Here is a 15,496-nt window from a genome sequence, read left to right on the forward strand (position 1 = left end):
CCAAGAAAAGAGTTAAAATTGAATTTGTATACATTTCTAGTTAAAGCAGAGCCAAAGATGAATTTGAGCAGCAGTAGTAGAATCGTGTGTGATTTGGTTAAATTTGACTTACAAGTGATGCTGGGTCGCCCTTGTACTTACTATCCGATCAATTAGTGTTTAAATAAATTGGAAATATTACAAAATTTACTTAATGTAAATATCCTTTTTGATCCTTATTTAATTCATAAACCACAATAGTAGGCATTCAATAAATATTTGTTAATGAGTGAATAAACCTTTTAAATATATACAGTATAAATAGCAGCCATATCCTTTCGGGTCTTCATCAAATTTTTCTCATAATTTCCTTAAATTTTAGATAGAACCTCTTTTTTCATTGGGCTGGATCAAAACAGTCAGTGGTTCCTTATTGCCAAGTGGATCTCTAGTTCATTCTTTTCACGACAATATTCAAGACTTCTGGCATTCTGGCTTTCACAAATTTATTTTATAATGTTTATTTACCAACATTATGCTGCACTTACTTTCTCCTATATAAGCTGTGTTCATATCCACTACGTCTCATCTTACATTATTCTTGCTACTGGAGTGGCCTCTTCCTTCTCCTCTGACAATTTATATCCTATCCATTCATGGAGGTCTTGTTCTAGACACCCACCCACTTCCTAAGGCTATCTTTAGCTCCTCCATTGAAAAGAATTCTTTCCTAGATAAAAAAATTTCATGATATCTTTTATTTTTACTGTTTCTAGCATTAAATACACTGTAAACCCATAGCAGGTGCTTAGGAAATGCTTAGCAGTGGTCGGGGGGAGAGATCTAAATTCAGCACCAAATTGAGGGGTCTAATTGTTTAATAAAAATCTCATTCTTTTCTTTCATTTTAGTCCAGTCTAGCTACAGTGATGGTCATCTCACGTGGGCCAAGTTCTGCAAGGTACAAACAGGGGGAGGGGTAGCATCATTTAGATTTTTTTTTAGTATTCCTTTTTAAGCCTCCATATTATAATTTGGGATTTTGAGGATTTCCTGGATAAGGTTATTTTAAGAAGAAACTCGAAACTGTTTTTTCATTTGAAGGAAATATTTCATTGAAAAAAGGAACTTGAATTACCATACTAACATTACTATTGAAATAATCATTGTCCTAACATGTTTGTTTATTCCAATAGGAGCACTTACCTGGTAAATCATTTACCTTTTGGACATGGCTTGAAGCAATATTAGACCTAATTAAGAAACACATTCTTCCCCTTTGGATTGATGGGTGAGTTACAGCCTATATTTTCTATATGAACTCATTAGGTTCTTATGTTTATGCTGTCAATTTTTTTCCCTTTTTAAAAACACTGAAGTTTAGTTGATTTACAATATTGTGTTAGTTTCAGGTGTACAGCACAGTGATTCAGTTATACATACATATATGTGTGTATATAATATTCCTTTTTAGATCCTTTTACCTTATAGGTTATTAAAAAGCATTGCGTATAGTTTCCTGTGCTATACAGTAGGTCCTTGTTGGTTATCTATTTTATATACAGTAGTGTGTATATGTTAATCCCAACATAAATCCTAATTTATCCCTCCCTCCAACCCCCATTCCCCTTTGGTAATCATTAGTTTGTTTTCTATGTCTGAGAGTCTGTTTCTGTTTTGTAAATAAATTCGTTCGCATTATTTTTTAGATTCCACATATTAGTGATATCATATAATATTTGTCTTTCTCTGTCTGACTTCACTTAGTATGATATCCCCTAGGTCCATCTATGTTGCTGCAAATGGCAACAAGAATATTTCATTCTTTTTTATGGCTAAGCTTCCATTGTGTATTTATACTACATCTTCTTAAGCCAATTATCCGTTGATGGACACTTAGGTTGCTTCCATACCTTGCCTGTTGTAAATAGGGCTGCTATGAACATTAATAATAAATGCTGGAGAGGGTGTGGAGAAACGGGAACCCTTGTACACTATTGGTAGGAATGTAAATTGGTGCAGCCACTATGGAGAACAGTATAGAGGTTCTTTAAAAAAAAAAAAGAGTTACCATATGATCCAGCAATCCCACTCCTGGGCATATATCCAGAAAAGATAAAAACTCTAATTTGAAAAGACACATCACCCCAGTGTTCATAACTGCATTATTTATAGTAGTCCCTTTTTCTTTTCTTTCCTTTTTAAGCATATCTAGTGTCATAGTGTGGAAAGTAGTTGCAGTTTCTCACACTTTATAGAGTATTAATATTTACTTTAATCTGTATAAGAGTATTCGGGCACTACTGACTTTTGATTATATCACAACAAATTCAGGTCTGTTCTTTGTGAAAGCAATAAATGCAAATGCAATAAATTATAGTCTTTGATCAGATAAAACTATGCATGTTCTATTTTTAGGTATGTCATGGGCTTTGTTAGCAAAGAGAAGGAACGACTCTTGCTAAAGGATAAAATGCCGGGAACCTTTTTGTTAAGATTCAGTGAAAGCCACCTTGGAGGAATAACTTTCACCTGGGTGGACCATTCTGAAAATGGTACATGCTCACTATTATTTATTCATGTGAAATTAGTATTGTGTTTGGTTACTGGTCTTTCCATCTTCAGAAGTGTGTGGCTTGCTGTTCTGTCTTTTATGTGTTCAGTGGGCTTGAATATTAGTTGTTACAGTTGTTTCAGAGAAGGGTAGCATGAATTTCTCACAGCCTATGTGGGTGTCCTGTATCACGTGGCAATCTGTACTGTCCACATGCAGAGAAGGGCTGGCATTGTTTTACAACAAGTGACATGAACATAATGTGGGTAGGAAGAATGGCCACAAAGAATGCCTGCAGGAACCTGAATATTCTCTCTGTTTTCTCTTTTTCCAGGAGAAGTGAGATTCCACTCTGTAGAGCCCTACAACAAAGGCCGGTTGTCTGCTCTTCCATTTGCTGACATCCTTCGAGACTACAAGGTTATTATGGCTGAAAACATTCCTGAAAACCCTCTGAAGTACCTCTATCCTGATATTCCCAAAGACAAAGCCTTCGGTAAACACTACAGCTGCCAGCCATGTGAAGGTTAGGTTCTTTCCGTTTGCTTTGCTTCTTAAGATTTTGGAAAATAATCTCAGATTGGAGTAAAGTAAATGAAGTTCTTCCCTTTATGTTGACTTTTATCGTTATAAGATCTGTGAGGTATGTGGAGGTCAAAGCCTTAGAAATGAAGCCTTAGAAATGAAGTGGTGTGTCAGCCGTTCCTGAAAAGGAACAGCTGGGGCTGTCCAGCTAGCAGAGCACTTAGTAATCAGTAGCTGTAGACGGACTTCACCATGGCCGTGGGAGCCTCTCAGCCACTGGTAGAGTTTCAGTTTTCTCCTTTCTAATAGGAGTGGCACTAACTTCACCTCTATGCCTGGGGAGAGGAAAAGAAAGAGGAGGTAATGATTAGAAAGCTGTTAAAAGTTAGGCAGGGCTGTTTTTTACAAAAGAAGCTCAGGGTTGATAAGCTTTATATTTTTTACTTACTGTAGTCTCACAACTCAGAAAGTATTGTTCATTTACCAGGGAGGGGACAAGGGGGTCTGTGCTTCATACCCTTCCTCGCAGCCTATCAATAACAAGTCTTGACATACCTGCCTTTTCTGTTGTATCCTAAGGGTCTAAAATGATACCTGGCCCAAACAGGTATTTGGTAAATATTTGTTGAATACATGAAAAGAACATTCATGAAATAGCTATATAATTGTAATATAAGTTCACTATTCTGTTTCTTTAAATCGAAGTATATACAATCCATTACAATATTTCATCTGTAGCAACTAAATACATGAGCATCACCATGTGGAATATCGTACAGCTGTCACTCACAGGTGGTGACTTGCTGCCGCCCTCCTTCATCCCCCTCTGAAGCAAACAAAAGACAACAACCACCACAAAAACGTGTGGCTTTTAAGTGTTTCTACATCTGACTGAATGAAATAACAAATGTCAATGCAACAAATTACAGCTGAAAAATTACAGCTGGTCCTTACTATTGGATCACACACAAGTTCAACGTAGTATACCAGAGAAATCTGGGGGGGTTTCCAAGGTGAGGTTTGCACATGACTGTTACTACAGCGCAGCAGTGCTTTTAGTAACACTGATGTCTGTGCCTCAAAACTTTGTGTAATTATAAGATTATGATTGGTGTCAGTTTTAATGAAAAGAATTGCGTTACTATAAATCCCCAATCCATGAATAAATCTGTCCTTATAATTAAACTTAAATGTAACATGGAAGACAGGTAATATAGTTGATTCCCAATTTTTCTCACACAGTTTAGAGCATTAATATGTAAAGTCAGGTTAGGCCTGCCAAGAGATTTGTTTCTCTCTTCTTGCGCATTTTATGCTCATCTAAAATGCTGTTTCATCTATTCAACTAAAAAAATTTGTGAATCACTAGACAATTGTATTATCTCTTCTTTTTAGTATCACTTATACTTTTTTAGACTTTTTTTTCTAATTTTATCAATAATAATAACATTTTCCCCCAACATACCTTTCTTTTCCAGTTTCAAGACCAACAGAAAGGGGAGACAAAGGTTATGTCCCTTCTGTATTTATCCCCATCTCAACAATGTAAGTAATCTTAGTCACATGTAAAATAGTTCTTATTGAACTTATCCAAAAAAAGCTGGAAATTTAAGAGTAGCGCAGGGTACATATAACGGAGAATAAAGCAGTTTAATGCTCAATGTCCCATTACCTTTAACACATAAAACTAGTCTTCAGGATGCACCACAAAGCCCATCACGAAGGAATTCTAAAGTTGCCCTTTTATATGCCTTATGTTCCATAGCAGGCTGAAGGCTCTGATTTCAAATGATGAATTAGGCATCTCAGTGTCACAAATAGATGAAGTCCTAGAAATGAGTTCTGTTGGGGAGATGGAAATTTCCCCCTCTACCCCTTCCAGTTCTTATGGCTGGACTAATAATAAAATTGACACAAGGTAGATTAACAGGATAAAAGGAACAAATTTTAAGTCGTGTGCATAGAAGTCTCATAGAAATGACTGAAGAAATGGCCAAAACAGGCAGCTTTTATTCTTTTTTGGGCAAAAGGTCAATAAATTTGTGAGGAATCGACAGGAAAAAGATACTTAGGCTTTGGGTGCTTAAGTCGTGAAGAATCTAAACAGAGTTTGGGCCTGAGGTATTAAATTAAAGAAGTAACAAGGTTCATTTGTACAGGCTTCTCAGCCCCGAATGAATCCCCTGTCTCTGGCAAGAAGGATGTTCTTCCACCTCCAGATGCAAGGAGGGCGCCTCTCACGGAAGAGATTTATTTCCTGCTTTCGGGGAGGCAAAGAGGAGGGTCAGAGTGTCCCTCCTGCATTGGTTCTTTCTTAAGTAACTTAAGTCATTTAATTCAAAATAATCGATATGCCACTGAGGCACATTTTGGAGTGGCCTGCCCTGAGCCCTAACAGTTCCTAACACAGTAAGTCACTACAAGCTATTATTTTTAATCCCTTTCCATATTTACCCTGTCATCTCTTTAAGCCGAAGTGATTCAACGGAGACACATTCTCCAACAGACCTTCTTCCCATGTCACCAAGTGTGTACGCAGTGCTGAGAGAAAACCTGAGTCCCACAACAATTGAAACTGCGGTATGTCCCCTTTCTTTCCATTGCTGTCAAGGGCATTTCTGAGGAAGCGAAGGTGGTGTGTGAATCAACGAGGGGTGAAGATCTGCAGTGAGAAAACACATTTGTTGGAACAAATCCATGAGCATAACACAAGGGGTGTACGTCTGTATGGTCCTGCGTGTTGCTGATGTTAGGGGCATTGGAAGCAGATACCTACACTGACTTGAACTGCTTTTAGGTCTTTCCATCAAAAGCCATCCAAGGGCAAAATATCTCTGTATCCTCCTACTCAAGTACACTTCATCCCTACTTCCACCATCAGCCCCACCAATCTCCACCACTCTCCCCACTGTCGCAGACAATACTTATATGTCATTATATGCAAGTCTAGTTTAATATTTTATTTTAGCAATTCAAGCACCACAAATTCCAATTTTTCTTGATTATTGGTCCTATCCTGGGAGCTTCTTCAAGTAGTATACGAACAATCAAGAGCAGTATAATAATACTCCTTTGAGAACTGAGTCATAATCTTATATGCTACTATGTGCTTTAGGATGCATTCTATCTAGTATTAGTCCCCAATATTGTCAAACAGTTCAAAACCCCAATTACATTAGGATGCATGTACATCAGAATAATAGATTCTTGGAGGGACCCTGAGCTCCAAGAGATTAGTGTCTGGCTGTAAATCAAGTGGTTTTTAGTCCTTCTCTTGAAGATTTCCAGGGATAGAAAAACTTATTCCAACGTTAATTGTCCTTAGATCATTTAGTTGTAAGAGGACTTTTGCTACATTTTACACCCATTTCTTCATTACGTTTTTATGGGTTGAATAGGCCTCCTTAAAATCGTTTTTATTTATTTTAAAGTTTGTTTTATTTTAGATTGATCAACCTTAGTTACTTTTGTAAGTACTGTACTTAGTAGTTAATTGGTAGAAAGATTATGAAGTAAAGTATGTATTTAGTAGACAAGAGAATGTTTACCTAAGAAATGGTGACTTACTTGCAAAACAATAGTTTGCTCAAAGGTCATTTTCATTTTCCAATTTTAGATGAAGTCTCCCTATTCTGCTGAATGACACGATAAGCTCTTGACACCCCAAAGAAGGAAGCAAATGAAAAAGTTTAAAGACTGATCTTTGCCAACAATCACATCTTGTTTCTTCAGCTTTGTATATACCGATTTCCAGGAAATGGTTAAGTTCGAAGCTTTCCTCTCACTGGTATGATACCCCCAAATGGGAATGTCATGATTGAAATGCTAAAAACCAAAGCTTCAGATAAAACACTTTAAGAAACCAATGTTAATATAATATTAACAAAAGACTCATTTGTATGTATTTGTTTCATTTCTGATTCTGTTTCTCTTGTGTTACTTATGATTTTGGCTCTAGCAGGTTTAAGTGTTAAGATTTCACAACAGGTCAAAAATAACAAAGTCACGTGTACATTACTCAGAAACCATCAGGATGGCCTGATGGAAAAGCCTAATAAGCTAATGTCCTGAGTTCTAGCAAGTAAGAGTCATCACATTAGATTCAAGATGGAAGTAATGACAGGGCATTAACAGCAGCAATTCACACGGTGTGTGTCCAGGGGTGAATCAGGAAGCCTCTTGGTTGTTATGTCAACATTGTCCTAACTTCAGAATTCACAGCTGCTGGTACCACGGCCAGGGACACCTCTCCTATTAGGGAGAGAGATCCAGAGTCATTCCTGGTGGTACCTCAGGCAAACCGCACTAAAAGCAGACACATGGGTAAAAATCTCATGAAATGAGTACCTGGAGGAAGATAACAACACTGGCCTTGGGTGAGTGATTTGATCCCTGGCTTGTGTGTTCTTCCTCTCTAGAAGAGGTTAGGCTAGGTGGGCTATGGTCCTTTCCAGCTCTAAGAGTCTCTGGTCCCATGAATCCAACCTGAGCCAGGGGAAAGGAATTTAGGATGAGAAGTTCCATCCCTGGTGATGCAGGAGGGGAGGTGGTTTACCGAATGGCAATACATGTATACGGGCTGCAGGTCTACTTTGATCCTTCCCTTACCCAGACTGAATGCTTAGTGGTGCCATTGAACAGCTGCTGCCCTTAGTAATAGTGTGGGATCTCTCAGTGCCCAAGCCCTGGGGAGTTCTCCATGTCTCCAGGCCCTAAAGAAGCTGCTGAGCCAGGTGAGGAAGTCATGATGCTGAGGCATCTGCCATGACCAGCCACAGAATGTCCTGAGGCTGGTGTCCAAGGTAAGCCCTGACTGCAGAGTCAGAGATGGCAGTCCCCTGTGAGGTGTTCCTCACTAACTGTGAGGTGTTCCTCACTAACTTCTTTAATCCATTTCCCATCTTCCAGGTAGGTCAAACAAGGAGAAGCTAATGTTTGATGGAAAAGATTTCAAAGAAAAAAAAAAAAAAGCTTTTAATGTAACCTGCCTTCTCCCTTAGAGAGATTCCATCCTATCCATCTCATCCTTTATACCCACCCACACGATCCTAGATTGTTCCTATGGGACAAACTCTGCAGCTGTCCCAAGGCCAATTCCCTTACTCCTTTGCAAGCTCTTGACAGTATTCTTTGGGTGAAGGTGTCTGTTCAATGTAGGACCACAGGCTAACTCAAGGTGCATTTTCCCAGTCTCCACTTCTCTTCATCAGCCCAATTTTCTTGAAATTCAAATATATGAATTGGCAGCCGAAGCAATAATTTTAAACTTGGTTTAAGGAGGTAATTTCCTCCCAGCAAATGCTCACGAACAATTGGATTTAGATACCAAAAAATGTTGCAGAAACCTTTTTTTATTTTTTTATTTTTGGCTGTGTTGGGTCTTCGTTGCGCATGGGTTTTCTCTAGTTGCGTCAAGTGGGGGCTGCTTTTTGTCCGGGTGTGCGGGCTTCTCACTGCGGTGGCTTCTCTTGTTGCGGAGCACGGGCTCTAGGCATGTGGGTTCAGTAGTTGTGGTGCACGGGCTTAGTTGCTCCACAGCATGTGGGATCTTCCTGGACCAGGGCTCGAACCCATGTCCCCTGCATTGGTAGGTGGATTCTTAGCCACTGTGCCACCAGGGAAATCCTGCAGAAGCTTTTTATTCCCTGGAAAATATTAAAAGTATGATGGACTCTCACTTATTTCAGAAGAATTTTGAAAAGCTTGTAAATATAGAGCCTGACAGAAGAATGTCAAGGTTTCATATATGTGATCTCAGCCATCTTTGTTATTTGGAGGTAGACAGTACAAGGACATTTGTAGTTTACTCCCTATAATAGAGGCAGAGGCCTCAGTAAGAGTAAGAGTTCAGTAAGCGGCTATGTTTTATTTAGATTCAGAAAATCAAAATCAAGTTCTTGATCCCAGGGTAAAGAGTTATTTCCAGCAGTGTGAGTCTTGCATTCCAGAAACCATCTTTGTGGGGGTAATGGGATTTTGTCAGGAGATTCTTGGGGATACCTGTTTAGATCAGGATGAGGTGTGCTGCATGAGATGGAAATACGATGGGAAGGGAATTTAGACCACATTTCCACCAAATCCTACCCCAGAATATTTTTTTTCTGCCAACTAATAGCAAATAAGCAGCACTTAATGAAGCAAAATGGAAATTTATTTTCAAAATATTAATCACCTTTTCACTTCTCCCTCCAACCATCCAAGACCAATCACAGATGCCCATTTTGCTAATTCCTTTTCAAATTCTTTTTAACGTAAAGACTCACTTTGACCAATTGTACTGAATATCAATGTCTTTATCTGGAATAAGTGGTGAAAGAAGGCAGCTGCCAGTGGATTTCCTCAAAGTCATAAGGTAACAAGGAAGGCTCCCCAAAGAACCAGGAACAGGGAGGATACTTGTGGCAAAGCTGAGGGAGTTTTCTGTACCTCAAATGGTTCAGGAGGCCTATGTACTCCCTGCAGTAGCAGGAAGAGAATTAGGGGTCAAAACATCCTAGTGCTGTGTTCCAACAGCAGGAAATTATAGTCCGAACTGGGCAAACTGGTCTCGCTGTGCACACATTCCAATTTCTGACAGACAAGTTTTCCTTTTTTTCAAGTTGTCCGTGAACATTGATTGATTTGACTGCACTTCTAAAAGTCTGGCTTATTGAAGCATAATTTACACATAATAAAATTCATCCTTTTCCAACAAACCCATACAGTTGTGTAACCACCACTGTAAGACATAGAACATTTCCACCAGAGTCCTCACAAAGAGGACACTCTGAAAACATGATGAAGGACATTCTCCACAATATCCTTAGAGTAAATACAGCAAACTATTCCATGTGGCCTCTTATGTAGACAGAAGGCTCTATTTAAAATAAATAGGATCATTTTACTCCCTGCTTAAAATCTTCAAAGGGCTCATGGTGCTGTGGATTGGCACTTCTTAGCTGGGGTATGTGGACAGAATTCTGGAGAGTCATGAGTTTGAATGGCAGAAGTTAAAGCTTTATTTTCACAAACTTCTAACTGAAACTTAGAGTTTCCTTCAATTAGGAATAAAGGTAAGAAACCGTAAACCACACCACGTTTTTGTCACATCACAGTTGTTACACTTATCTCAAAATATTGCTTATGCTAAGCACGGCTTTGAAATTGCATTCATCCGACCCACTGCTAGATCTCACTTAATGCCATTAATAAAGAAGCACTTATATTACTCTACCACAAAGTTGGTTTTACTATTTTGATCTCTGTATTTCAGTGTAATTGGTTTCCTATTTAATCTTATGCATTTTATTTTATTCAACAAAAAAATTAATCTTTGAAAGAGCTCGTAGGTTCATCAGACTGCCGAAGGGGTCCATGGCACAAAAAATAGTTAAGAATCCCACCTCTGGATGAAGACTCTGATTCTCAACAGATCTTTCCAAAGTCATATATTATTTAGTCTTCAACTCATTTCTCAACACTTCTCCCCAACAATAGCTTCTCTTCTTCCAGAATATACACAAGACTGAACTACTTTTAGTTTCTTTCACGGCCCAGGCCCACTCTCGCCTCCCTCTGCTGTATCCTCTCAGGTCTCCAACCCCAGCCCACCTACCCTCTCACCTCATTAACATTCACACATCCTTCAGGCTCTGGAAAGCCTTCCTGCCCAACACATACACACACACACACACACACACACACACACACACACACATGCACATGTGTAGGGCTCAGGTCACATCATGCCTCCTCCATATCCTCTACATTACCCAGCACCATTCTTATCACCTTGGTTGTAAATGCGTATCATCTGTCTTCATTAGACTCTAAGCAAACTCTGTATGTACAGGGACAAAGAAGCCCTTGTTCACAGTTATATCCCTAAAATCTAGCACAGTCTGCCTCTTAATAAATACTAGTTAATGATTTAGTGTTTGAACTAAAGGACATACAGGACAGTAGTTAGTTCCTTTCTTTCCTTTGCTCCTTGATCTGCCTGCAAGACAAGGCTAGAATTCCCTTTATAACCCTCCAAACTCTAAAATTGTGGAACAGTCCCCGATATTTTACTTCAAACTGATTAACCAAAACACACTTGCTACTGCTCAAAAACCATAAGACGTTTCCTCTACTTCACCTCACTCATGACATCCAAACACTATAGAAATGCTCTGGAATTAGACTGTCCGTTAGCTCTAACTTCCCTTTAATTTAGGTATCTCATGTGTGCCTAGCATCCCAGACATCTGTCCATCCACAGATGAATCAAGTGCTCCTGAAATTTCCCCTTAATTCCCCGTGATTAAACTCATTGCCTTTATTACTCCCACCCCTGGTAAAAGTCCCACACAGCTCTCTCTTACTTAGGCTGGACAGTCATCCACTGAGGTGTCTCACAGGCTGCTGCAGATAGAAAGAACCCTAGAGGCCCTCCAGACAGGGTGGAGATGGGGGAAAGGTTGGAGGGGTGTGGAGGAATGGTGCTCTCACTGAAGTTTTTTGGAATACACCTGTTCTTAATCGTCCTCCCCCTCAATTCTAGCTCAATAGGGTAGAGCCTGTGCTGAGGTCTGAATGGTTGATTTGACCTCTGATTCCTTATCCCAGGGTTATTCATTCAAAAATATTTTTGAGACTATGTATCAGGCATTGCCTTTTTCAACCGGGGTTTCCTATCTGAACCACAAAACACAGAAAGTGATTTGCTTGACTATTTTCTCACTTCTCCCAAGGATAATTAATACACAGATGCCCCGGGCATTAGGCTTAATTCTCTCGTGGAACCTGAGATGAGACAGGCTGTAACACAGCACAAAGTTCCTCCTGTTGTGAGGAGAGATGAAAACAGACAAGCACATAATAAAGGACAGATTTAGTAAGTGCTATGAAGAATATAAATGTGACATAGAGTAACTGGAAGAAATGGTCATTGAAGGTCTCTCTGAGGAGATGACATTTGAGCTGAGACCTAAAGAATGAGAAGAAGCAAGTCCATGCCACAGCTGGGAACACAGCATCCTAAAGGAACAGCATACACATGCATAGAACCCAGGCAGGTAAAAGCTGGGGGTACTTGAGGAACAGAAAGAGTCCACAGGGTGGGGAGTGTAGAAGAGCATGGAGAGAGTGGGACAAGATGTGTAGGAGAGGGAGACAAGATCAGATGGTGTAGGGCTCTGCTGGGAGAGTGGAAGCCTCTGGATTGTATTGCAAATGCTTTAGGAAGGGGTGGTGTTATAATTCGTTTCTTCATTATATCTAAGTTTTCATTTGTTTTAAGTAAACATGTAACAAGGTTTCTATAGAAGAACTCTCCCCTCCCTCCAATTCCCCTACTAGGGACCTCATGGGTGTGCAATGTGTGCATCTATAAAAGGCAGAACAGTCAGAGGCTCCGCACTTGGTTTAGTGCTCTGCCTTTGCCTTCTTGAAATTCTTAATAAGTTTGAATAAGGGGTCTCCTGTTTTCATTTTGCATTGGGCCTGCAAATTATATAGCACGTCCTGTCCTCTCCTAACGGGAAAGTAGATGCCCCTTTGCATTCTGGGAATTATGTAACGTGCCCTTGCAGCCCTGGGGACTGGTGCTCACTGTCATGAGGCCAGAAGCTGTGGTCCAGTAAGGTGGGGCCCATCACACACTGGAGGTCTTAGGTTGGTCCCCAGGTCACCTTAATAGAGCCTTTTACAGAATGATTGAGCAGAGCCCAAAGAAACGCTGTCCATGCATCCTAGAACCATTCAGTAAATAACACACATAGCAAGCGGGGCCAAAACGATTTTCTCTGGTCCTGCCAAACTTTCAAAATCATGGTCCGGTTACTAAATTATTCTTCTCCATTATACTTCTTCCCCACTCCCTCTGGTATAATCACCACGAGCGAGAAGGTGGGGATTGGGGGTGGGAAGTGGGAGCGACGAAAAGACGCCAGAAAAAGGAGAAAAGTCCCGTCTGCAGATCTAGAAAAAGACAGCTGAAGAAACAGCCAACCTTCCACTCTTATCTCTGGATTAAGGGCAGTCAGGCCAGCTGGGTGAGGGTCAGAACTAGAAAAACTAATGAGATTTGAGTTAGCATGCGTGCAGATTGTGTAGATACAGAACTGAGGGGGAAAAAAGGGACGTCTCCAGGCTACGGGAAGAAAGAAAAGATGGAAGAGAATGAGAAAGGTTTCCAGCACATTAAGCAATTAGAAAACGTCCCCAGTCCTCCCTCCAAAGTTAAGAGGCACCCAGGCCCCCGCCGCTGCCTTTCATCGTGTTCAGGGCCACTATTCTCAGACTCGGGTAGGGAGGGCGCCGGGCAGCTACGCCGAGCTCGGGCGAGCGTGAGGATCCCGCCCTCGCGGAGGCTGCCGGAGGGAACCGGCGGATGGGCGAGCGGTCAGCTGGAAAGTCCCGGGCCCGCGCCTGCGTACTGCTCCCTCCATCTCTACTTTCGCTTTTCGGTTTCTTGTCAATCCTGCTACTTCTCGCTCCCAGACTATTTCCCCGAAAGCACGTGGGGCGGCTCTTCTGAGCAGCCGCGTCCCTCCCGCCACGCGCGGGGCCAGCTATTTTGGAAACTTATCAAACAGCCTGACAGACTGCACCTCCCCGAGTGTACCTCATCCTGGGCGGGCCTGGGCTGCTCTTCTGAAAGCACAGGACTAAAAAAGGTGCTCGTAATGGTGTTTGGTCTACGAATGTAATGCTGCTCATAATAGACATTAAAAAAAAAAAAGAAGAAAAGTAAAGAAAATTATAAGAAATAACTCACCACCACGGAACATGTTAGGGACATTCTGTAGAGGGTCCAGACTAGCAGGCAAAGTTTGTGTTTATCATAAATGCAATGAAAGTTGTCAAGACTTTTGAGCAGGGAATGACTACATAAATAAGGTGGTTTAGAGAATTTAATGTGGCAAATACAGTCGAGGGGGAAGGGACAGAAAAAGGTAGTGTAACTGGCATCTACTGTAGCATTCCAGTTCTGAACTGATGAAGGCCTACAGTGGGGTATTATCAATGATGGGAAAACTAAGGCAGATAAAGGCATTAGGGAAGGAAGCATCCACAGAACTTGATGACAATCAGAATGTGGAGAGCCAACGAGAGACATCCTATTTGCAGCTGTTAAGATTATTTAATTTCCCTGTCAATACTGAAGCTAGTCTCTGTGCAAATTTTACAGTACCAGAAAAAAAAATATGTTTAACATATTATCTACCTTTCATAGAGCTTTTCTCAGACATTGTCTGGGCCCTTAGTACAGGGAGTGAGTAGAAGGGGAAGGACTTTTTTTCGTGTCCTGGCATCTTTTTTCACAGAAGGCTGCTACTTTGGTACCAAGGGTCATTGCTATCAGTACCGGCTTTGTGAGGGTGAATATGTGACAAGAGGAAGGAACATATAGATGTGAGAAGGGAAAAAACTATAATAGATACACATATAAGCATACCTCTGGGAAATTATTTAGAGGCTTTTCCTACCCAAAGTTGCCTTATTATTCTAGGCTTGATTCAAGTTCTACCTACTTAGAGGAACCAACTGATTTTCTGTGCATGCATTCCAAGAAGATCTAGTCAAGGCTGGCCTCAGAGATGCCTACCTGGGGAAGTGACATTTAAGCTTAGATTTTAGCTAAGACATAAAAGATGAGTTAGCCCGCAAAGAACTTGGGGGAGGGGGACATTGGCTCAAGGGGCTTTCCAGATGGATAACTACTGGTGAGAAGGCCCTGAGTGTGTGGAAAGAGCTTGTCTTATTGGAAGAACAAAAATGCTGAAGTAAGGAAAGAGTGGCACAAGATGGGGTTAAAGAAAGGGATGGGGAAACCAGGGCTTTATAGGTTACATTAAGAAATTTGGATTTTATAAGAAAAGCCATCAGAGGATTTTCAGGTTGGCAAACACATGATCTGCTTTGCAATTAAAAGACAAATCACTCAAACTGCTGTAGGGAATATGGACTAAACGGGAGTTAAGAACTGAAGTGAGGGCTTCCCTGGTGGTGCAGTGGTTGAGAGTCCGCCTGCTGATGCAGAGGACACGGGTTCGTGCCCCGGTCCGGGAAGATCCCACATGCCGCGGAGCGGCTGGGCCCGTGCGTGAGCCATGGCCGCTGAGCCTGCGCGTCCGGAGCCTGTGCTCCTCAACGGGAGAGGCCACAACAGTGAGAGGCCTGCTTTCCGCAAACCAAAAAAAAAAAAAAAAAAAAGAACTGAAGTGAGGCAGCCATTTGGGGAATCTACTGCGAGGATCCAAATGAGAGAAAAGGAGAGATGGTGTGGGAGATGGCAAGAAGCAATGAGACTTGAGAAATATTTAGGTGGAAGCATCAACAAGGCTTGAGGACTGGTGGGGGTGAGAAGGCAATGTCAAAGGTGGCTCCTAGTTTTCTGGCATGCACCAGTACTAGAAAAAGGGCAGGTTTCAGGAGAAAGATGATGAGTTGGTTCTGAACACAACTAGTTTT

The 15,496-nt window shown here is 41.0% G+C and overlaps 1 protein-coding gene across 1 annotated transcript in view; it reads left to right on the top strand.

The window, feature by feature from the left end:
• Positions 1-6,952, top strand: part of STAT4 (signal transducer and activator of transcription 4) — a 93,481-nt gene extending 86,529 nt beyond the window's left edge. Inside the window, exons 18-24 of the mRNA XM_032638413.1 lie at positions 891-940; positions 1,176-1,270; positions 2,398-2,534; positions 2,868-3,059; positions 4,537-4,603; positions 5,530-5,638; positions 6,675-6,952. Of these exons, the coding sequence (XP_032494304.1) occupies positions 891-940; positions 1,176-1,270; positions 2,398-2,534; positions 2,868-3,059; positions 4,537-4,603; positions 5,530-5,638; positions 6,675-6,701 (677 nt within the window). The 3' untranslated portion in view covers positions 6,702-6,952. The remainder of the gene's footprint in view (positions 1-890; positions 941-1,175; positions 1,271-2,397; positions 2,535-2,867; positions 3,060-4,536; positions 4,604-5,529; positions 5,639-6,674) is intronic.
• Positions 6,953-15,496: the final 8,544 nt, after the last annotated feature.

The sequence above is a fragment of the Phocoena sinus genome, chromosome 7, assembly GCF_008692025.1.
Source record: "Phocoena sinus isolate mPhoSin1 chromosome 7, mPhoSin1.pri, whole genome shotgun sequence".
NCBI lineage: Eukaryota > Metazoa > Chordata > Mammalia > Artiodactyla > Phocoenidae > Phocoena > Phocoena sinus.